This window comes from Corapipo altera, unplaced genomic scaffold, assembly GCF_003945725.1.
Source record: "Corapipo altera isolate COAL_440 unplaced genomic scaffold, ASM394572v1 78, whole genome shotgun sequence".
NCBI lineage: Eukaryota > Metazoa > Chordata > Aves > Passeriformes > Pipridae > Corapipo > Corapipo altera.
In genome coordinates this window covers 5,848,961-5,873,318 of record NW_020884904.1, presented here as the reverse complement: position 1 = coordinate 5,873,318, position 24,358 = coordinate 5,848,961, and the positions used below count along the sequence as shown (strand labels likewise).

At 36.6% G+C, this 24,358-nt stretch overlaps 1 protein-coding gene across 3 annotated transcripts in view; it reads left to right on the top strand.

The window, feature by feature from the left end:
- Nucleotides 1-438: 438 nt before the first annotated feature.
- The window catches only part of PIK3C2A (phosphatidylinositol-4-phosphate 3-kinase catalytic subunit type 2 alpha), a 40,220-nt gene continuing 16,300 nt past the window's right edge, over nt 439-24,358 (top strand). Inside the window, exons 1-14 of one of the 3 annotated variants that reach the window (XM_027651107.1) lie at nt 439-1,607; nt 7,422-7,522; nt 9,203-9,360; nt 12,246-12,366; nt 13,078-13,189; nt 13,766-13,845; nt 13,950-14,013; nt 16,496-16,639; nt 18,662-18,704; nt 18,792-19,005; nt 19,091-19,213; nt 20,749-20,916; nt 23,099-23,207; nt 23,968-24,110. In XM_027651107.1, the coding sequence (XP_027506908.1) occupies nt 519-1,607; nt 7,422-7,522; nt 9,203-9,360; nt 12,246-12,366; nt 13,078-13,189; nt 13,766-13,845; nt 13,950-14,013; nt 16,496-16,639; nt 18,662-18,704; nt 18,792-19,005; nt 19,091-19,213; nt 20,749-20,916; nt 23,099-23,207; nt 23,968-24,110 (2,669 nt within the window). In that variant the 5' untranslated portion in view covers nt 439-518. Of the gene's footprint in view, nt 1,608-7,415; nt 7,523-9,202; nt 9,361-12,245; nt 12,367-13,077; nt 13,190-13,765; nt 13,846-13,949; nt 14,014-16,495; nt 16,640-18,661; nt 18,705-18,791; nt 19,006-19,090; nt 19,214-20,748; nt 20,917-23,098; nt 23,208-23,967; nt 24,111-24,358 lie in introns of all 3 variants that reach the window. The other 2 variants (XM_027651105.1, XM_027651108.1) reach the window with 2 other exon arrangements.

Sequence of the window (24,358 nt, the reverse complement as noted above, 5' to 3'; positions counted from 1 at the left end):
TGTTGTTTTTGTAATCTGTTGAAGTAAGCTGGAAGTCCTCTTGATAATGTGCTTTATCAGTGCTAGATATTTGTATAGTCTTTAGCATGATTTCTACTTCCAAGATTGCACCTGTGTGATTGCTCAAATCTGAAAACCACTAGGTACCTGAAGGGGAGCTTCTCTGTGTCTTGGGTTTATTGGTGCAAAAAGAAACCCAAGTAATTACTAGTATTTACCAGTGGGTAGAGTAAGAAAAATTAATGGATCTTGCATAATTCAAAGACTGTGGATTTATTTGTGTGGCTTCCTTTTAAGTTTGACACCCCCCAGACAAATAAAAATTGGTCTCTTGAAAATTTTATGTCCTAGGTTTCTGAAGGGCATATGCAGCCTTGTCAGTTGGTGATGTATGGCATGATGTCTTCTCTATGTTTCTAATGTTTCATTTCCTTTTAGGTCTGCTAGATCTATTCTGAAGCCAAGAGTAGACAACCAGGGGAGTGTTGCTGCCTTAATTGGACATCTGCTCTTGCGGCATGGCCCAGATATCCAGCAGCAATGGGTTCAAACAGCGCTCGTCGCCTTCTCTGTCGGCTGCAAGGTCAAAAGACGTGGACAAAGAGGAGGCATTGCAGATGGAAGCTGAGGCATTAGCCAGGATGCAGAAGGAAAGAGGTGTAGCTGGTAATAAACAAACCTTTCATTCTTTAAGCAGCCCCAGACAAAAAGCACAGCCTCATAACAAACAGGACCATGATCTCATGGTGTTTCCAGAGTCTGATGCCAAGAGCATGGAAGATAAACTAAGTACCATTGACATAGAGAAGCTTACACATGCTGAACTAGAGAAACTGCTGCTGGATGAAAATTTTGAATCTAGTAAAGTACCTGCATTACCAGCAAGTCCTATTTTGAGCCCGTCTTTGTCTTCGCAATTTTATCTTGGGCCTGCGGGTCAGAGGAGACAGTGGACACCTGGGATACCAGCACCTGTGACATGCACTTTACCTCCTATTTACACCTCAGCTTCTTACACAAAACAGACTGGTGTATTTCACAACGGATTCCATCCAAGTATGTCGTCCTATCCCTCCAGAGAGCCTATTTATCTTGGTCTTCCAAGACAGTCACAATACATTTCATACCCATTGGCAGCTACCACACCTTTCCATCCACAAAGAAGCCTACCTATATATCCCCCAGTACTCACACCAGAAATGGCAAAAGTATTTGACAAAATTGCAAGCACTTCAGAATTTCTGAAAAATGGGAAGTCAAGCACAGACCTGGAAATGACTGCTATAAAGTCTGCAGTTTCTAACCTGCCAGCCTCGGAAAGCTGTGGGGATGTTAGTAAATTTGACTGGTTAGATTTGGATCCCCTAAGTAAACCGAAAGTGGATAGTGTGGAGACTTTAAATAAAGCAGAGAATGATGGAGAGAGGGCTTCAACTATGACTGCTGAAGATCCATGGGAGGCTGTGCTGTTAGAAGAAAAGCTGTTAGTAAATTGTCACCTGGAAAGAAAAGTTAATGGGAAATCTTCTGGAGCAACAGTCACAAGGAGCCAGTCCTTAAACATGCGAACAACTCCACTTGCAAAGTCACAGGGCCAAACATCACAGGTATGTAAATTGGTATCTTTAAATTGCAGTACAGTAGTCAAGATTAATCACAATATTTAAAGACACTTTAAGGTCTGGGTTTGTTTTGTTACTTGGCTTGAGCAGTGTCCAAATACTGTGTTCTCATGGCATATGTATTAGTGCTATTCAGAAAATTGAACGTTACTACTGAATTATCTCCAAAATAACTCTGCCCTTGTGTAACATTTCCACGTTTACTGAGGAAATTGCTGTTTTTCAACACACTCCTATAAGAAATGGAAATAATATTTAGAACAATTAAGTATTTAAATCCTATTGATAAATATTTAAAATTTATGAGTAGTTCACCTGATACTGCAAAATAAAAGGGTGGTGAGTTAAGAACTGAAAATTTTATCTTGAGCAGACTTTATTTTGATTTCGGAAAAAACAAAAATTTTTTTTCCTTATATTTGAACCTTTCAGCTTTTTTTTTGTTTGTTTTTATTTTATTTTAGAAAAGGTAGCATGGATAGGTGGCATAATCAAAGATCTTTTCTGCTTTCCTAGTGTCACTTGCAGCCTTTTACAGGACCACTTTAGTAGGTAAAAAGCTTTCCTTCTGTGCAAGAATGCTAGAGAACATTTTGATTATACTGTCTTGGATGGTGGGATGCCTGTTGGGTCAGAAACACTGTACTTCTGTTCTGAAAGAAGGGAAACCATCTTTGTGTGATGTTACTTTTATCAGGCAGGGCAAAAAGGTGACTTCTGCTCTAGGATCAGGATCACTTCAATGAAATATTCAAGACAAAACTGTCAACAGGAGCTTTAGTTATGACACTTCTATCTTTGGACATTGAGCACATGGAGTTCGTGTCAAAATTAAAGTGTGTAGCAGGTGATCAATACTGTCACAATCTCATCTGGTTAATTATGCCCCCGTAAGTGCATCCTGTTGTTTTCCGAGTCCAATAAATGACTGTAGATTATTTAACTTTTCCTATATTTTTAAATTCTTTCCGCGATAATTCCATCATAAAACAAGACATTAGCCAGGTCACTAGAGAATACTTCTGGGGTTTTATTTGTTTGGGTGGTTTTTTTGGTAGAGAGAGTAGAAAGACTGAAGGAGAAGACTTCAGTGGAAGAGCCAGCACCCTGGCAAGGGTGGTAATGGCAGAAAAAAATGGTACTTGTAGAAGCTGATTAGAGAGAGGGGAGTAAACTATTTGTTTGCCTTGGAGCCTTTGGATTGCAGCTGTTTTGAATCTTAGGTATTGTCTTTCTAGGTGTTTTTAATAGGCTAGGGACATGCCATACAAAACCCAACTGTTATCAGTCAAGGATATTTTCCAAATTACTCCTTAATTCTTCCCTCCCCACCTCCAAAGTGGAGGAGGTTTTTCTCAGAAATACGAATATTTACTAGACTTTGGCCTAAAGGGCTGTCTGAGTTTCCACTGGAGTGAAATTTTTGGCCCCTTGTTTGAAGGATTTCCTGTTTTTTCTGGGTTAGTTGTCACTATTCTGGCAAAAGTTTAATAGGAGGCTCATAGAAAAGGACCAAAAAAAACCCCTAAACCCAAAAAAACCCTTTACCTCTGTTTTTATGGGATCACATTTTTAGCATTACATATGTGTAGATCTTGGGTCTGACTTAATTTTGCTTTTTTTCCCCCCACTCACAGTTGAACTGTGATATATTAACTCAGTTATTTCCTAGTATTTGGAAAGGCATGTAAATTTGGTCTCTATAGCAGTTTGCTTCTCGGTTTGCTATGTCATCTGGTGTTATGTTTGTCAGTTTTCCAGTGCTGTTTGGTTGGTTGTAATGCAGCTGCTGATGGTAATAGCTGGACTGTATTGGATCAGTGTTTCTGGGGTGTTGTCTGTAGGAAGAAGTATTTGACTGTTGCTGAATGAAATCTGGTTTTATGAATTCCAGGTTTTTTTCAAGAATGCAGGTTTTGAAAGGAGCTCTCCTGTTCATAAGGTCCAACCTCCTGCTATTTGCATGTCACATAGGAATTGGTTCATAAATGAAGCTCAAGCTCTGCCTTCATATGTGGTCTTTTTCCTCCTGCCACGTTTGATTTAAAGGCTATTCCAGACCCTTACTGTCCTAATCAGTCATCTTATTTTCAGCAGAGTGCATTTGTAACTAGCTCTTAGCAAATGTTCTTCTTTCAGGGTAGATCAGCAGGTATTTAAGATAAAAGAATCATTTTGATATTTACCTCAATGTGCTATAAAAGACAGTGACTTTGTCAGCTTTCACTGCAAGCTCTGTGTGAGAGCTTCCCTTTTATGTCATGCTTTTTTGAAGATGGCTTATGAGAATTTTAGTTCTCTCTGTGAGAGCATAGTGTACCATGTGCCTTGTACAGCAGCATGAATAAACACTCATTACAGGTAGGGACATCCTTCTTGATACACTTCTATTGCATTTGCTTTATTCACCGTGGCATCACAACAGTACATATCAATCCTGTAGTCAGTTAATCTGATTTTCTTAAGCCACCATCTCTTTCAAACAAGTTCTTAGGTTATAGCAGATTTCTGAAGTGAATGCCCAATTGAAGGTTTGAGATTTACTTTCCGCTTTTTCTCCTCTAGTCTCTGATTGACTAGTTTTGGCACCAGGCTCCAGTTCTAGTCTGTGTTATGAGATTAGCTGATGATACAAGACTGTAAGTTAGCATGGTCATTTCTGCTAAGTTATTGAAGAAGATAATTAATAGATTTAAAGATGAGTCTCTCAAATAGATATCTTTGCAACATAACCTGGCTCTTGTATCTTTTGCCTATCCCACACTTCTACTTGCTCTTCAGGTTTAAATATTTTTCCACCTACTATAGTAGGAAGCTGAGTTATGTAGCCCCTGTTCTTGGCAGTTCTCTTGTATTCTATCCAATGTACCCCAGATATCTGTGTTCTTCAAAGTGTATTCTGAAGTCTTGCATCTTAACTGGTCTGGATCATTTCCCCCCCACCCTTTCTGAATAACTCTGTCTCACTGCCCCTTTAAACAAAACTATTAGTAAAAAATTCTAGTCATATATTTAGGTTCTATCAAAATGTATGACTGCTTAGTCCCTGAATCAAGAGATTGCTTTGATCAAATAGAAGAATCTATTTGTATCAAGAATCATATTTGTTATGATACAGTTGATCTATCTATTTGTATTTGAAGTATTCCCCTTTAAATACTTCAGTGTTTGTCACTCTTTCTGAAAGCAGAGCAAAAAGCCATAATTTTGTTGTATTTTATGTGCTGTGTTCTCTTCCTTTCCTTTCCACGGAGCTGAAGAGTCTTGTGAATTTATATACTTGTGGGATTTTATTTAACATGGCTTTTGGTAAATTACTGGATTTTGGGTTTGCTTATCATTGTTCAGAGTAATTGTATTTACAGACCCGTTCTATTTTTGCAACCTGTGCTGATATGAACTATCTATCTTACTTGGCCTGAAGCCCTTTCTTACGAGTTGTTTCCTGTTTGACTGATAGCTTTTGCACCTCTTAGACTGGCTCTTCTGGAAGTTAAAGAAATTAAACTCCTTCTTGTTGCTCAAAACCCATCTGAGTCTAGTGGATTTTAAATAGAATTCTTGGTTTTTCAGAGCTTGTCATCCTGAAATTGTTTTCTCAAAAATGATCAAAACTTCATATTGGAATTCAACTAAAAAGCAAGGAGGTATATAATGTTCTTATTTTTCCACCAGGAGATATTGTCCATCATTGCGTATTTGTAGTAACATTAGGTTTCTCTCCTTAGTCAAATGTGACTCTGAGGTCACCCGTGGGGAACCAAGTCTTTTTTTTCTTTGCTCATTAGGTTAGAATTTATTGTTTACCCTGGCTAAACTTGCATGTGTTCACATGCCTTGCAGTTCCCCAGACTTCATTGAATTTAACAGCAGAATAGCCTGCAGATTTTGCTCTAAGTATTCAAAAGTGTCATATAGTGGCATGAAGTGGAGATGTTGCATCACTGGTGTGACTTCAAGTATTCCTCTTCTGTAGTGCTTTTATGCTATGGTTGCATCGTGCTTTGTGTACTTATTTGCAGTATTCTTTAAAAAGAGTTCCTCAGTAGAATTTAACATTTGTAATAGGCAGCTACTTGGTTTGAAATGACCGAGTTTTGTCTTGAGTGCTGATCAACGGTTAGCTGAACTTTTATTCAAAATGTTTACCTTTCCCTTGGTCACCTTTCTGTTTCCTCATGTGATTTTTTTTTTGTATTGTTATTGTGTAATTGCTTAGAGAGTATGTGTACTAGATAGAGTTACGTGGGTTAGTCAACAAGTGTTGTGCAGTTGCCCTAAAGTATTTTTATGTGACAGAACTTGTCTGAGATGTTAGAATAGAAGAACCCTTTTAAATTTAAGGTATTATACATGCTCATGAAGCTCATTCCAGATTTTGTGGCTTTACAGCTTCCTGCTCTAATTGCCCCCTATGGTATTGCTAATCCCCAATTATACAGAATTTATCCTTTTGACTGATCACTGTTCATGCAACCAATATTTTAGCTGAAATAACTAGGTTTAAATGCAATTCAAGAGGCAATTATAGGTTGTATCTCTTCCAAGTTTGTGGTAACAAGTTAATTTGGAGGGAAAAAAGTGCTAAAAGGAAAAGACCTGACAGTCCCCAGCTCTGCATGATTTGACCCATTTTCTGAGACTGTCTAATTCAACTAGATTATCTGATATGCTCTAATGAAATTAGTTGCCTAGCTGACTACTTTGGCTAATAACAAATAACCCACTTACTAGTTAAGTAATTAATCACTACTTCAAATAAAAATAAGTCGTGACGATTTTTAGAAAAATTATAGTGCAGTCTGCTTTGTTTTTGGAGTTGTGGTTGAATTAAAGGTTTCTATAAGCATTGTAGAAGCTTTGGGTGTTAAAGGTAACTGATCAGAAGCCTTTATCCTCTGTGTGCAATGACTCTGGGTTGGACATGAGCAAACTCTTCAACTTCTTCCAGGAAGTGTCTGACTGGAGCTACATGAATCCTTCAGGCCAGTGGTGGCTGTTAGACTGTGGACAACTGAGTTTCACCTCAATCCCACTGGTTATTCCAGCTTTTCTCTGCTTTTTGTTCACTCCCACACTTCTATGGCTGTATTGTGAATTGGATCAGAAAAAGATACAAATTTAGAAACTACTGCAGATCTGTGTTTGTGGTTTTGTTGGATTTTTAAAATTTATGAGATTTTGTTGTTTGCAACTTCAGCTCTCTTTTAGCAGTTATTTTTTAGATTGGATAATTTAAAGATTGTGGTTTGCAGCTTGGGAGATGGTGGGTGCCTATGGCATAAAGGATAAAACCAGCAGTAAATTGATACCACGAGATTAGTCCTGAATTTCATGTTGTGAGTGCTACTTCCTTGCAGTGTGTAACTTCCTTCCAGTGTACAACTTGTATTTTCCTCCTTTGTAGGAAAAGGTAGTTGTGGAACAACTGATTTGTAATGGCTCTTTCTGGAACTATACTGAAGGCTGAATTGGAGAAGTGGAGGAAAAAACATTTGTCTGTCTTCCTCCTCTGGTTCAACCAAATCTAGCCAAATTCTAATGCAACAGGTCACTGCTGAGAGCTCAGGAACTGTTATGCTTGCAACTTAATCTTAACTGATAGTGATGCTGTAAATAAATTACCTTCCGTCAAGGTCCAGTGAATCTTTACTTTTCAACTTAGTGATTATATACATTTTTCTCTATATAGCAGTAGACACAAAAACAACCTTAGACTTATGAAAATTTATTATCTACATGGGGCTTTGCTGGCTATGTTTGCAGCTATTTAAATACTGTATTATCTTTGAGTTGCAGAAAGACAATGGGACCACTGGCATGCTGACAGAAAATGTGCTTCTCCAAGCAATTGAAGGGCAGAATCAAGAGCTGTCAGCTTTTTCTCAAGCAGTTATGAAGTAAGAAATTACTGAATACAAATAAGCTTTCAAAAGGAAGAAAAAAAGCTAAATGACTCATTTTCACTTAGCTTGACAGGGATAGTCCTACATTTCTTTTTGCTTGATGAGGCAGATTTCAGTATGTGCCCTTTTTCCTTTTCTTATCCCAGTTTTTCCTGGTTTTGTCCAGTTTTGTTTAAGAATGCAACAAAATTGCTAAGACGTTGAGTACTAAGGTTTTTGGATTATCACATGACCTCTTCATTATTTTGGTCTCATGACTTTCCTCTCACTTTTTCCCTTGTTTTTATAACACTTCTTTATCCTCAAACTATTTTTCTGTATTTCCTTCTGTCTATTTTTAATATAAATTTTTTTTGCATGAATTTAAAGGATTTTTTTTTCCTTCTTAGCTGATGCACCTCACTAAATCCTGGCTTTCCAACGCTTAAATGATTTCATTTTTATTGCTTCCACAACTGGAATACTTTAACAAATAAAACCTTCAAACTTGTCGCTGCTTTGATCAGGTGGTGAAGTTCCTTAAAGGCCACACCAAAGAAGATGACAGAATGCTCCTTCTGTGGTTTTTTCCTTACTGCCACAATTTAATGAGGGGTTATTTTTTTTTGCTTTCTTCCTAGAGAAGACAAACTAGGAGTCTTGCCTTTCTAACTTCCAAGATCAAAATCCAAGAAATAATGGAGGAAATAGAGATCTTTGAAGCTGAAGGACAGCAGCTATTTATTAAAAAGGGAATGTTTATAAAATCAAAAGCAAACTCTATAAACCCAATGAGAATTCATATACTTGTGAAACTTACTGATTAACAACATTAAGAAAAATAGGCTTGTAAAATAGGCTTGTTGCAACAGTTTCTAGTTAAATCTAATTGTTGCCTTTTTTTTCAAGACCCAGTGCTTAAAATACGATGGCTTTTTGACTGGACAATTCTTGCTAGAGGGTTTTGGGTATTTTTCCCATTCTTGCTTTTGTTAGGAATCAAGATGATGAAATAAATGACCCTTATAGACGAGTTCTGTTCTTAATGTCCCATAATACCACTTTAATGTTGATAAAAGTTTTGAGTTAAATTATTTTATCCATGTTAAAAAGCAGAAAATAAAAAGCAGTTTTCAAAGTACTGTCTATTCACAAATAAGTGAATGTTTTATACTGTTTGTGTCTTAAATAAAAGCCATTCCCTTAACTAAGGCCTCTTTCTCAACTTCCACAACTTGGAATAACTACCTTCTGTGTAGCATCTAAATTCAGATTAGACTTCTAAAAATTGAAAGATGTGAAGAGTTTTATTGTCTTTTCTACGTAAAAGAAATTATTATTTTTTAAAATTCTTTTTTCGTAAATGCTGTGGATTACATTTTTAAAAACTGTTTTAGAACTTAGCTTCTGCAGAAGATGAATATGTCCTGTAAGCATTGATCTGTTAAATATTTGAAGCTATGTGGAAAACCTGCCTAATTATAAGCTAGGATTTTTTCCTGTCTAACTACTACTTGTATAATTATTGTGGGCAGTGTTCTGTGGAGAGCAGAAAAATTAAATGGTGTTTTGTACATACAATTTAAGTAGAGAGCCAAAGGTAGTCTTTACCTGGCTTGTGGTTATTACCATGTTTTTTTGCTTTAGTCTTTGACTTCTCCATTGCAATGTTTCATATACCTTTTTTACTTTCAGATTGAGGACCAAGTTCCCTTACTCTAATCAGCAAACAAACCCAGGCTTTGTGCTGAGTCCAATCATGCTGCAAAGAAATATAAGTGGGGAGAGTGCCAGTATCAAGGTTTCCATAGAAATTGAAGAATTCCAGCAACCAGTAACTTTTACATGTGATGGTATGTTTCTGCTTTTTAAACTGGAGTTTGCTTGTTAAGACTAACAATGATGGGTTAAGACTGTACACTGAGCCTAGGCCAATGGCTTTCACTTTTTCTAATCCCTGTGTCTCAGATGCATGGATTGTTTGTGGGAAATGTGGAAAAGGTAACTGAGGAAAGACCTAATTCTGGGTCAGTGCCTCCATTAGAAAATATTTAGAAGTTGACAAAGTGAAACATTTGGTTTAAAAAAGGAAAGTCAAGCAAACCAGAAGCACTATTCTATCCACAGCTGGATAGAATAAAACAGTTTTTCAACTTTGACCTACTTTATAGTAATTGAAGGGATGACGACACCAGGACTGGGATTCTTAATGTTCAGTTTTTTATTTCAATACTCTTAACTTATTTTTAAATAAACTTCTGTAGCCCATCTAAAAATTCAGACCAATTGCTGCTGGAAAATAAGAATAAGCACTAAAACTATCTGTTATTTGACTTCAATATATACTTATGAACACAAACACTACAATAATCCTGTCGTGATGTGCCGCAGCCTGCTGTCCTGGTTTTGTGGGTAATCAGGAATATTGGTTTGGGGTGGACCTTTTAGGTTTCCCTTGTACATATGTTCATATTTTCTGTGCAGTCTTGACTTCATGGCATTTGTATTCAAGGCTGTAACTCTGCATTCTGTCAGCTTCTGGCAGTTTTTGGTGATAAAATATCTGATAGTAAATTACCTCAGGAGCAACTTCCTGACAGTGGATCTGTGCTGTGATGTTTGCTTGTCCTTTGGTTCTCGACCTGTAATGGTGTAGATGCTTTAGAGCTGGTTGTTCCCAAAAGATATGGAGTTGCTGTATTACTCATGTAAACTGACTGCTCTCTTGGGAAAGCAGCTCTCAATGCTTTCATCCTATATTGATTTGCTGGACCTTTTATTTATTCTGCTGTGATGTAATAATCTTTTGTTAAGAAATGAGGGGGATTGTAAGTATAGCCTAGGAAGAGTTTCTGCTCTTAATCCTTAAGATTATACTTTTCTAATATAACAGGCTTAATCCTTTCATACAAAAGGCTTTGTTAGAGTAACTTAAATGTTAGGGCTTCAGCCCTTTATTTCTATTATTTTTCTGACTAGCTTGGAATGTGTTTTGAATTCTAACCCCACATATCTTATTCTTTGCACTCTCTGCTCTCTTCCTTTTTTTCTGATGCTGAAACTTATCACAGTTGAACTGCTTGTCTTCCATAGCTGGTGAAAGATGGGTGTGTGACTAGTAATAGGTTTATTTAAAGTTATTCTCTACCTTTGATTCCTTCTGCTCTTGGTCAAATTATTACATATCTTAGCATCTTACTGCTTTGCTTTAGTATGCCTTTCAGTCTTGCTCAGAAGGAACTGCAGCCTTTCAGTGCTCTGACAACTCTGTGTGTAGAAAGGACCAGGAGGGAAACAGATGAACTTTAGAGCTTATTTGGATTCATTTTGTATTAACTTATTAGACTTTACATAGAAGTACAAGTCTATCTGAGCAATCATTGTGTGTCAGCAAGAAATGAATGTCTTTGAAGTAGGGCAGGGAAAAGGTGGTACCATTATCTTTGCCTTACTTCCCTGGGATTTCCGGGGCTGGCAGACCTTTGCCAGTGCTTCCTGTGACTACAGCCCATAAACTATCATTGCATCTTTTTTCTCTTCAACTACCATGTTCTCTGTTGAAGGTAGAGAACAGCAGGTTCACTCTAGTTTAATCATAGGTTAAACAGTCTTAATGAGTGAAATCATGTTTCTGGATTCGTACTTCCTTGCTCTTGAATTTCACAGTCATTTTTCATATGCTATCAGATACCTCTGTGCTTGTAATACCAAATCATTTGTTAATTGTATGAAGCACGTGTGTTATCTTGTGGAAAAATACTGTGGCATTACCACTCTGTGTCCACCATAGCAGTAATATTTCTTTCTAAAGAAAAAAAAATTGAGAAAATTAAGTAAGTCCCTGGAGGGGAAAAAACCAATCTGAATCAAGTTGCTTTTATACAGTGTATTTTAGAGAATTTTGAGGCACTTAGTGATATTGTATGTAAATGATTTACAGGAGATTGCTGGAAACTAGGGAGAAAGGGCTAGAGAGCATTTTGTATTTAATCATTTGTGTTATTAAAACATATCTGTGTATTTTTCATCAGTGACAGCTGGTGGGTGTGGAGGAATGGATTTGCGATTTGACTGGGATTATTTCTTTTGCTCTGTAGTTGCTGGATAGAAGAGAAATTATTTTCAAAAAAAGGATTTGGAACATGATGTGAAAGTACTGGTAGCTAAGAGTTGCTTTTTGCAAAGGCTTGCTGATGCTGAGATCTGCTCTGTCCAAAGTGGAAACTGCATTAGACAAACAGAAAGGAAAAAATAAAAAACACTTTCAGTAGGATTTACCTCAGCTGCAGCTGATATTTAGTTCTTCCAAAGCAGAACAAATAGAAGAGTTCCACCTCCAGCTCTTCAGATAATGATTTTTAAACTTTAAGTGCCTCTGGGATCACTTACCTATTTGAAGTCCTTGCTAAATATGGCAGATTTATGATAATAATGAAAAAAAAGGCTATCCTCAGTCCTGCAGACTGTTTTTGTACTTCTGGTCAAGTGACTGCACTGTATCCTAATTTTAAAAGAATTTATGGGCTTTTTATAATGACAGGCTAGTTTTATGGGATACCTTTCTTTGAGATGTGAACATCTCAAACTATGACATTTAGGAGACAATAGAAGCATAAGAGTCTTTCCAACAAATATGAAACCAAATTTCATTAAATAGCTACAATTTGTGAGTGAATAATAGTTAGTATCACTCGCTATAGATTTATATTTAACTTTTAGATGTAATTTCTTTAAACAGTGAGTTCCCCTGTTGAGCTTATAATAATGCAGGCACTTTGCTGGGTGCATGATGACTTGAATGAAGTGGACATTGGCAGCTATATCCTGAAAGTCTGTGGCCAAGAAGAAGTTTTACAGAAGTAAGCAAACTCCTTTTCATTAATATTTAATTTCATGCTTTTTCACGACACAGTTACTGGAAAGTATATCTCTAGTGATTGTATGTATGAAGGCAGAAATCTTTAAAATGTAGAAGAGTCACTCTTTGCACAAAGATCAGAAGTCTTTCGAGTTGCTCTGGGATACAGCAAAGTAGTTTCTCAACACCTTCCTAAAAATATGTTCTAATCTGCCATCTGTTGTGTTGAACACAAACAGAGCATATTTCAGATGCAGATTTTGAGAGCATTTGTGTAGATTGATGTTGTAGTTTTCAGCTGCTCTTCAAATCCCAGCAACCGGGAAAAACAATCTACTGTTTTCTAATAATGGGGGGGTTTTGTGGTTTGTGGTTTTTTGGTTGTTGGTTGATTTGGTTTGATTTTGGGTTTTGGTTCTTTTAAAAAAAAAAAACCAAACAACTGATGGTTTACAAAACCCCATTAGTTTTCTGGATTAGAATATTTGGTTTGTGTATTACTCACTGTAGGTAAGAGCCTTAGCAAAAATACAGGTGTTTGTAATAGTGTATCAAAACTTCTGCAGAAGTGAAAATCAGATCAAGTGTGGTGTGGAAATTGATTGACCACTTCCTTGCTTTGAGGCAACAGGTTGTCTTAAATATTTCATGTGAGATTTTTAAAAGGCACTGCATATTTCTGTTGTGACTACAACTTGCTTTTGTTTGACAGTAAGCACTGCATAGGAAGTCATGAATATATCCAGAACTGCCGGAAGTGGGACACAGAAATCAAACTGCAGCTCCTGACCCACAGTGTGATCTGCAGCGACCTGGCACGGACAGTAAGTACTTCCTAGTCTTCAAGAGGTTGGGAGTTTGCATCAGAGTTGGTGGATCTAAGGTGTAACCTTCTAGTGTTACTAACAAGTTAGTAGGTCTGCTTGGTGTCGGAAATTGTGTCCTCTCGTACTAAGAGGAAGTGAAATACGTAACTGAATTTTCACAAGGCAGGTAATACAAATATGGGTCATGTCACTTATTAGACTAAGTATTATATCTGGAAAAAGTATGCAAGCATTTGGACTAAACTTGAGGACTGAAAGGCAAGCAACAAATTTCAGAGTTAACTAAAAGTTGAGAACAGTTTTTGAGTTTAAATAAATCTATATCAGACCATCAAAGAGGAAGGGGGAATATTTGATATCTGTGTAGTTATGCACTTGATGACTGTTTCTTCCCTGTGTCCCTGTGTGTACACATATCATAGGCTATTAATTAGTTATTTCTTTTCCCGTTTGAAGAAATCACCTTATCTCTTTCCCCTGCAACTCACAGGTATTAGTAATTAAACTTCTAACACAGTATTACAAATTATAGAAAGGTAAGAACTGGACTTAAGATCTAGTATTTTATTGCAGGAAGATGATGACAGAACACCCATTCATCTAACCAAACACCTCTACAAAGTAGAAAAGCCTTTCAGGGAACCTATTATAAGGTAATGGTTTGTGGTTATTTTAGTAACCAAGTGCAGATCGCTGCTCAACTCCTGACCTATGTTCTCTTCTTGCTCTTGTGTTCAATAACTGTTATTTCTTACAGGCCTTCTATTGAAGAGCTTCTTGATGCGTATCATAAGCAAGTTAACGTAGCTCTTAAGAATGAGGTAAGGTCATTGTAAATTATTGCTGAACCAAAAGTAGCATGAGAAAGTTCAGTAGTAAGGTAGCTGGGAAAAAGACTTGCAGGTATTCTTGGGGAAAATGAGATCTGAACAAGCTGTCAAATATGAATTTGGAATAATGGATTTTTAGATTTCTCTTCTTTTCTTGCAAACTAACTGCTACCTAATCATCACAATTAGAAATATATCTTCCAAGTCCTGGGGTAAAAAACAGCCTTTTCCTGAAAAATGCTCGAAGAGATAAATTCAGGGGAAAAGGTCTGAATCCTAACTACAACCATGATAGATATATTTGGTAACAGATAAAAATCTACACAATAATGAGCAGTAATAGCTGTGTACAGTGGGAGTTATAACTGACGCATGTTTGAAACATACACTTTGTGTAAAACTTATTCTGCATTATTTGATTAACTTGAAATACCCTGTCAAAAACATTGTCTATTTTGGTGTATGATAGGTAACTTGACGAAGGTTGCATGTCACGTAGTTTGGAGTGATTTCCCATATGCACAAGGTTATGGAAGTAACCTGCTTTTCTCATTTCCCAAAGGAGAAGCTGCATTTAACTCCTGATAATAGTGTAACTTGGAGACTTAAATGCTTAAACATTAACCGTGTTTCTTAACCCGTTTCTGTAAGAGCAGTCTTGAAACTAATTACTTAATTGCAATACTTTTCATTTCCACTATGTTTGTTTGCCTCTCCAGGAATGCAGGTCTGAACAAGCTGATGTCCACTATTCACATACACCCTTAATTTATTTAATTCCTTTGATGGTGATTCACCATGTTCTCAAGGGTAGTTTTGAACACAATCACTTTGTAGAAGAGGGAGCTGTTGCTGCTGCTTGATATGGTGGTGGTTTTGTTGCTTTGCTCCTGCAGCTGCTTCAACTTGTTTGTTTTACTGTGATTTCACAGGCTGAGATGAGGAATGCAAAACATCTCAATTCAGACTTATGTTCTGCTCTTTCTACAGTCTTAGGGTAGGAGATCTAGTTTGTAGATGGTGATGATTAGGTCCAAATATCAGCAGTTGCTGTATTTGAAATTTACTTTGTGAAGTGAATTCCTGTACATGTTCAGTAGCTGAAGCTTCCTAATCAAAGTGAAAAAGCGTGAAGTAATCCATAAATAATTTGTACGTAGGCTTTGATTTCACATCATTGAACACTTTAAAAGTTATCAATTGTCTTCTTATTGAGATTGAAAGCCTGTGAGGAAAATAGCAATGGGAATTTTGTTCTTCATGACTCAAAGCAGCTGTTAACTTCAAAGTGTTAGCTTTGAAAGTACGACTTAAATATTTACAGTGTCCTCTGACTTCTGTGGTTGTTTTCTTACCAGGACAGTTAATTGTTGCCAGGAAACTCTCAATTCAAAAACTTTCTGATTCAAATGGCTTCTTTGCTATCCACTTGTAGGAAAGCCATGACAATATGTGTGGGAGGGTAGGGGTTGGGAGTCAATTTACATCTTACCGAGGGGATATTGCACTAATAATCCTTCTTATTTAGTTTTAAGTGCTCATAAGTAGTTGTGAAAGAAACATATACATTATGCCTTTTAAAAAGTGAAATGTTATTTTTAAATAAATATTTTGATTTTCTATATGGGTTCTTTAAAATTGGGCGAAGACTATCCTTACATTTAAAAACAAAACCCAAAAAACCTAGGATAATTTAGATTTAACGTGAGTGGATTTTCTTCTGTTGGAAGAGTAGAAGGAAGAGAATGTTAGGAGCATCTCAACTTTGTCTTAAGTAGCCTACCAGCATATTCATTCTCTGATTAGAAGCTGATTTATTCCTTTCAAGAAAGATTCCTGTTAAGTGTGCAACACCCCTTCCTTTCCTACCTACTCCTAGGTAACAGTTTGCAGTTGCTTCATCTGGGAGAACCATTTAAATTAAATAGCATTTAAAGCAAAAGTTGCAACAAACTTTTTTTGAAAGTATGTTAAACTGAAGTAAAAGAGATAAAGTTCCATTAAGGAAGCAATACTGTAATGTAAGCAGTAGTAGTGTAAGTGTAATTGGAACTTATATGTTTGAGAGGACTCAAGTTGAAACACTGCTTCTTTAGAATTGTTTCCTCACACTAAGTGAATAGCCTTTTTTTAAACTACACTTTCCTTTTACCCCATGAGGGAATTTGAGCTTAATGTCTCAATAGAAAATACTTGTTTGCCAACAGCTTAAGAGAAAAATGGTTGGGAACCTCCTAGTATTTCCTGGAATTTCATTCTAGAATCCACACTACTGTGTTTTTGGCATTCATAAGGAAGTTCTTGATACCGAGGTTTTTCTTTAATCAAATTGTTACACCACAGTTTAATGTAATTGAGATATGCATCTCCTAGTGAAATTTTTGTGGCAATTCATTAAAAAAAAAAATCAAAACTGTACTGGGTTACACAATTGTGATCAGATCAATCTGTTCTCTCATACATTCCTTATTAGAACCAGCATAAAGCAGTAGATCATGTAATTAAGACTGTCAGAAAAATCTGTTCTACATTGGATTGTGTAGAGACTCCTGCAATAACGGAATCAGTGAAGAAGCTAAGGAGGGCTGTTAATCTTCCAAGGACTAAAAATGCTGAGGTAAACTTTCACACTATAAACTGCATTTTGAGGTATTCTTTTTAACACTGATAAATAGTATTTCATGATCTTTGGTAGTTGGAAATACCAATAACAGTTCTGCCAGGATTGTGTTGGGCTTTTTTTGCTGGGTTTTATTTATTTATTTTACCTAATATTTTCTATTTATGTTGATGTCTCTCTGCTGTTAATGCCTTAATCACTTGCTTGTTGAATACTCTCCCTTTTCTAAATAGTGACTTTTTAAAAACTATTTTTAAAGTACTGTTTTCTGGTTCTGTAACTAGAAACTTGTGTCACAGCAGATGCCATTAAATCTGACCGAGGGGAACTGACAGCTAGCTCATGCTCTTTAAAATCAGTGCAGTTATGCTAAGGAGCAATTTACACCATGCATTTTCCCAGTAGTGTTTAAATGACTAGCAGTAGCATCTTAAAACTAACTGCTCATGCTCCTGCATTCCTGAGCATATGGACAAACCCAAAATCTCTCAAACAGCACAGAATTTGATGATGCAACTACCTTATAATGAATGATTCACTTGAGCAGAATTGGTCTCAAGTCAACAAATGGAGAAGTGTGCAAATAAAAAAAGCTAAATAATTTTGTAATGCTGTTTCTGTTGTCCTGCTGCCTTATTAGAATGGCGATTCACATGATGGTCTGTTCACTTCTGGCTTCATTGATTCAGTGATGTATTTGTAATACTGAGCAGAAGTCTTGCAAAGTGCACAGACAAATAAATATAGTTGTCCCAAGAACTAAAATTCTTGCAGGGAAATGCAGAAGATATTTAGAAAACAGTGGAATAGAGCATGTAAAATATTTTTTCAACATTTGCTTTTTGATAGGAGAAAGCTGTAGAAATAATTAGATTACAGTGTAAAAATAACTCCCAAAAATAACACTATCCCACTAGAGTTTGAAATAGGTGGGATTTTATCAGTAAAACAGTGCCTTTTTTTTTTTTTTTTTATGATGCACATTGGCTTACACAGTAACGTGGATGAAGGCTTATAGGATTGCTTTCAGAAACAAAATTGTTTTAAAGACTGGAGACAGGTGCATCCAAACATTTTGAAAGATATTGGGTTTTTTTGTTTATTTGTTTGGGGTTTTTTGTGGGTTTGTTTTGTTTTGTTTTGTTTTTAAGTAATTCCTTGTGGTTGGAAGAAGTGACCACATTTCTTATAAGAATGGGAAGGTTTTTTGTAGTTCAAACTAACTGTTCACAAGATGCTCAATTAGTACACTAAAAGTGTAAGGAGAGCTTTCATTCTTCAGCAGCAGTTGTTGCAAACTTCTCAGACTTTCTTTGAGGTCTTAGGAGTTCACTGGGTTTTGATTTTAAATCACAGACTCAGTTTTTATTAAAAGCTTTAGTTTTATCAGGAGTTGAATTTGGCATGAAACCCTTCCTGATTAGAAGAGAGTTGAGACTAGACATTGCTGTGGTGGTGTATCATGTTTAGACTTCCATTTTAGCAGACCAAGAAGCAAACAAATATAGTCCAAAGTAACAGTACTTACTGTTCAGTTTTCTTAGTTGTTTAACATTTTTTTAATTCAGTAAATTTGCAGTAACTCTGCCAGCAAAAGATACCTTAACAAATGCCACAAACAGAACAGCTGTTCAGACTTCAATTACTCGGTAATAGAGCTAACAGCCTCCGCTTTCATCCGTTACAGCCCTGAGCAAGTTTTATTTCTACCCGGAGAAGTTAGGGTATCCTGAGCAATATTCCAATGCACTGTGGCTTTTAGGAGTTCATAAGGAGTGTCAAAACAGTTGACTTGACAAAACATGAACTTTTGAACTTGATGAATAGTTGCTGTACAATGTGAAAGTTGTGATGCTGTCAGGTAACTCTTGAGGAGCTTTGAGTGAAAAGATGTGTTACATAAACCTAAATATGGACCTAAGTCAGATATTTAATAATTTCTGTACAAGATGCTTAAGAGCAATGGAAAATTAGTATGGATTTCTCAGTATTGAAATTTGCTCTAACTTTACTGTCTAGACATCCTTCAAATGTGGTGATGACACTAGCAAGAGCTCACCTGGTGAGTAAAGTTCTTCAATTTTTATTCAAAAACTGCTCTCAGGTGGTTGATTTAGGAAAAATGCATTAAAAATAAATTATAATTTAGGTTCACTGCAGCCTGAAAACCCTCTGAAAGTGAGTATAGACCAGTTAACAAGAGCAGTCGAAGCTCTTGTGCGACTCCACGTGAATTCCTGTAGCAGTTCTGCAGCAATTTCTCCAGAAGATGGTAAGAGTACCAAGGAAGCTTGTACTGCCACAGAACATCTCCAGTTCACAGTATTTGCTGCTCATGGAATTTCTTCTGGTTGGGTGTCAAAGTAAGTAATTAATTAATTGTAAAATTCCTCTCCTTTTATAGGTTTTTTTTTTCCTTGTTTAAATTATTTTTTTTTCCTTGTCCAGTTATGAAAAATACTACTTGATTTGTTCTCTGACCCATAATGGAAAAGATCTGTTCAAACCTGTGCAGTCCAAGAAGGTTGGCACATACAAGAACTTCTTCTACTTGATTAAATGGGATGAACTGTAAGTGATTTTAGTATGTAAAAATTCAGTAAAATATTTTGGTTTAGCTAGTACCTACCCAGCTAGCTACTGAATACGGTCATTCAAGCAACTCTGGATTCTGATTCCATTTGAAGTGTCCAAAGAACAATGTGCAAGACTTAGTGACCAAAATCAAATATTTTTCCAAATGGTATTTTGCTACTTTCATTTTGAAAGTGGGAATGGAAATGCTGGACAAGTGTCCTGTGCTAATGTGTTTGTAGTACACAATTATAGGGAGTTGGGGAGGTTGTAGTGGGAACAGCTTGTGCTGCTTAAAGAGGGATCATGTAAGTCCTGCTTAATTTATGTAAATGGAGAAGAAAAACTCACTTTTACTAACATTAATATTCAATTGTTTTTTGTTCCAAATACATTGTAACAACTTTATATCTGAATTTAAAAATCTGATTTAGTACTGTTGCTATAAAGAGGGCAGATGCAGAAGTGCTTTAGAATATCTGTCTGTAACATAAGGGAATGTCCAGTTTGAGCTACTGAACTCCAGTTTCCCCAGGGCAGGGGAAGAGGGTAGAAAGGAGGTAGGAAGGGCATGCAGAGAAAAAATAGGGAGATAATGGCAGTTGGTATTTGATAACTGAGAGGGGAAAATTTTTCACTATCTATGCACAGCTTACTCCCTCCTACTTGAGTTATCAGGCAGTCTGTCACAGCTGAAGCATCATGGGAGCTCCACTGTGCCCTATATCTACTCTCCTGACTGCTTTTAAAGGTCAGAGATAGACCCTGAGGAATACCCTGAAAGTTTACAGTGAACAAATTATTTCAGACCAGGAAGGAGAGTTTCTAGAACACCTACCTTCAGAGAATACTCCAACTACATTTTTTTTTCTGGTGATGCAAGGGATTAATTGTCAGATCTTTTGCTTGCAAATGCCAGTGTATTACAGTGAAAGATCTGTTAGTTTACTTAAAAGCTGCTTACTATAGTGCAGTATTTTATAGTGATATGCTACAGAGAAATCAAAGAGAACATTTTATGCAGTAAAAACAGTGTAAACAAAAATGGGAGTTTGATGGCTCAGTGAGGTGTATATTCCTGAGCTGCTTTCTTTACAGGTTTTGTACCACTTGAATTTAATTTTCAACACTTCTTAGTAGATTCTTTCATTGTCAACTGACCCTTTAAATCTGAGAGATTAGGAGGTGGCTAACATGGAATTGTGTGTGTCTTCCTAGTGAGTAGAACAGGAACAGTGGTTGTGCTGGACAGATCAGTTTCTGTGTAAGGAATGGGACTTAATAAACAAAGATTAAAAAGGGTTCCAAATCTGACTACAGTGCAGAAGTACAATTTAACAGGTTTTAGAAACTATTGGTGTGGGAGATGAAGTGGAGTTAAATATGATTGCATGGAAATTTACCACTTGTTCTTCAATGTTAATTAACTTTTTGAAAGCAAGAGGCATAAATGGATTATATGGATAAGCCTGTGACTTACTAACAACTGCTTTTCTTTTAACTGACTTATTTTTAATACTTTTATTTTGTAGAATAATTTTCCCCATCCAGATTTCACAGTTGCCTCTGGAATCAGTCTTATGTCTGACTTTGTTTGGAATCCTAAATCAAAGTAGTGGGAGTTCCCCTGACTCAAATAAGCAGAGAAAGGGCCCAGAAATTTTGGGTCAGGTTTCTCTACCTCTCTTTGATTTTAGGCGGTAAGTATCCAAAACATGGGTAAGATTATTAATATGATTTGATCTGTATAAAGCTTACTCCACTCCCATAACTATAGAAACTACCTCTCTGGCACTGAGTATAGTAGGCCATGGTAAAGGTAAAATTGTAAACTATATTTTTACAGAAATAAAACCTTGCATTAAATAGGGAATAAAACACAGTCCTGTGTTACAGGATTTCCATCTAACCGGCTGAAAAAAGTTACCTGCTGAAGGAAGTTTAATATTGTTTGGATTATTATGTCCCAGAATATTCTGAAATTATTCCTTTTGATTCAGAGCTGAATTTATTTTAAAAACTTAAAATAAAGGGATAATTAACAACTGTGTTAAACTTATTACATAGTTCTAGTTTGAATTGGCTTTCCATCAAGTACAGCTGCTGGATCCTATTATACTTTTTTCACTAAGAATGAAAAACCTACTGTAACTTTCCCAGGCTAAGTGTTTCTGCATTGGTTCAAGTTTCCTTGCCCTTCAAACTTTCATTCCAAAGTGCATTCCAAAATGCTTATCACTTCGGTAGCTGCTCAGTGAGACATTAACCAATAGACTTGAACCACAGATGCCAGAGTTAGGCTTGATGTTGCAGGAGTGATCACACCATTTTAGAATAGCTTCAGCATTTATGCTTACGATTTCCCATTTATCTGTGCTCTGACTTCTAGGTCTTACTGGAAGCTTAAATTGTCCACCATGGCTGCAGAAAGACAGCCAAGTCTTTCCTGGAAAGTTACTGCTGTGTATTCCTTGTGTCTGTTTCATGTGCTTTATGTCCTCTGGTTCTAGGTTTGACTTTACTTGTCCTGCTTCCTCTTTTGTCTAGTAATGATTCCAACAGCTTGAGGGTGTTTAAGATTTTAGGATTTCCTTCATTGCAAAGATGGCCTGCAGCTGCATTCAGTCTCCACTTGAAACTTGGATTTCTTTTCATAAATGATGCGTATTTCAAACTTCTGTTTAAATGTTGCATTTCAGTCTCCTATCTAAATACTACATCACACGGTATTTGAAAACATAGCTTTTGATTTGAATTGCAGATTTAGCTTGTCCTTCTGCTTCATGGTGTTGTCATAGTAGTTAGTTTTGGGGGAAAACTGGATTTTCTGTTTATGCAGAGCACTACAATAGAATGTGTTGTGCCAGAGTTCGCTCAGTGGCCTGTATGTAGCAGCTGCAGAGATGCTTAGTGGTCTAATCCGCTTGCAGTCCATGTAAATTAAATTCAGACCTAGGTAAAGATACTACCCAAGTATTTCAGTTACAGTTGAGAATAGCAGCAACAGCAAGCAGGAGCTAAAACTTGTAGCTAACAAAAATGTAGGAAGAATAAAAATGGTCATGTATGTGCTTTGGAAGAATTCACAGCCAAGTAAAAATCCCTTCAGCTGAAGTGTGTCTTAAGAGTGACTTAAAATGTCATTACTTGTAGATGAGACAGAAGGGTATGGCAAGTATATTAAACTGGAGAATTATTAAAAAGAACAAGCTGTTCAGTTGTGCTCTAGTGGCACGATTTAGTAGCTTTTATTGGCATAATAAGCTCCCAGTTAATCAATATTTACATATAACAAACTGTTCTTTATTTGAAATACATATAAACCCTAAAACATCTTTCAAAATAAACTTAAGGTTTGGTCTTCGAGCAGTCTTTTGAGACAACATTTTGATTTTTAAAGACTGATAGAACATTTCTGTACCTAACATTCACCACTTAACTGATTTATGAGGTGTCCTCAGTTGTTCCCTACTAGGATTGGAAATGGTATTAATATTGGGAATACACTGGCAAATGCAAATGTCATTTGATATGCACTTGCAGAATCTGGTAACGTGGGAAGTCCAGGCAGATGGTGGTGTTTGTAATGTTCATATGCCTGGACCTTTTCTCTGAGAAGGTAAGAAGTGTGTGTGTGTGTGTGTGTGTTCAGTTTATTTGTCAGAGGCAAAAGTATTCCTTTTCTCACTTAAGGAACAGGGAGCACTTAATTTATCTGTCAACTGTGTCAACACTGAACATTTTCCATTGCCTTTTCTGCCCTAACAGTTGTGTGCAGCACTTAAAGAAGACATCCAGTGAAAATTAAAATCATTTGACAACTAATATCTTGGTGAAGTAAACAGATTGTGGTACTAATACCTGTACCTGTTTTTTTCTCAGATTGCTAACTTCTGGGACAAAGCTCTTGCAAATGTGGACCTCATCACATCCGCATCATGCAGCAGGGATGGCCACTAAGAAAGGAAATATGGAAAGAATAGTATTGCAGGTTATACATAAATCTGACTTGCTCTGACTATGTGTTTTTTAGTACTGTGGCTTGTAAGTCTTATAAGAGTCGTAAGAGATGAATGTTTTGGAGAGAGGGTGGTAAATACTGCTAAGTCATATTTCAAAGCCAGTACAGAATAGTGATTACTAAACTGCAAGGGGAAAGAATAGAAAGCTCCTGGAAGTCCATACAAATCAGTAATTGAATAACTATTTTGAAATAAGAGAAATTGGAGGAACCTTGGCAGTACATCCTATCAGTACTGGGAAAGAACATTTTTGACAGAAATCCATAGAAATGTGTGCTGAGAGTTGCCTAGACCTAAGCACTAGCAATTCCAGTTTCTTTACAGTATATAAGCACCTCTCTTTCTAAACTCACAGTATGAATTTCTCTCCAAAGAGAAGGCACCTTACTAGGCATGGCTTAGCAGTCCCAAAACATGATCTGAGTTGCTGGTTGAGTTGAAACCACTGGTGTGAATTTGAATAGTTCTGTGATAACTCGCCACTCTAAGCACTCTCACTTCTCTACTAAGGAGTGCTCCAACCACTGCACTGTGCAACAACAGTTGTACATTTAAGGACCATGTAAAAGAATTGAGATGGAAAAAAACCTTCAGGAAACAGTATCTGAAGACTTTCACATGTAGAACTAAGGAGTTAGATGCCTAAATCTCTGAGGTTGCTGGAAGAGTGAGCTTTCTCTTCTGTGCTTACGGACTTGCATCATCTTTTTTTTTTTTTCCTATTTTCAGATTGACTTCCCATCCCATGCATTTGATATTGAATATAAAATTCCTGAACCTGCAAAGACTACTGTGCATCATTCCATAGAATCATTAGAAAAACCATTGAGAGAACGTCTCCTTGCCATTCTGTCCAAGGATAACACTATTGGGTATGTTCATCCCTTCTAACTGTGGTCTCTTTGCACATGACAATTTGTGGCTAGTGTATGGAATGCTTATATATTCTTAGGTTTCTTTAATACTCTTTTTTAATATATATTGTGAAGACTTATAGAGACTTAACCAAGAGATTGAATTAAACATCTGAAATAATGGTACTGACTTGAAGAATTTCCTTTTTTTTCATGGCTGGTGTTATAGTAGTCTCTTGTTACAAGATTACTGCCCCTTTGGCTGC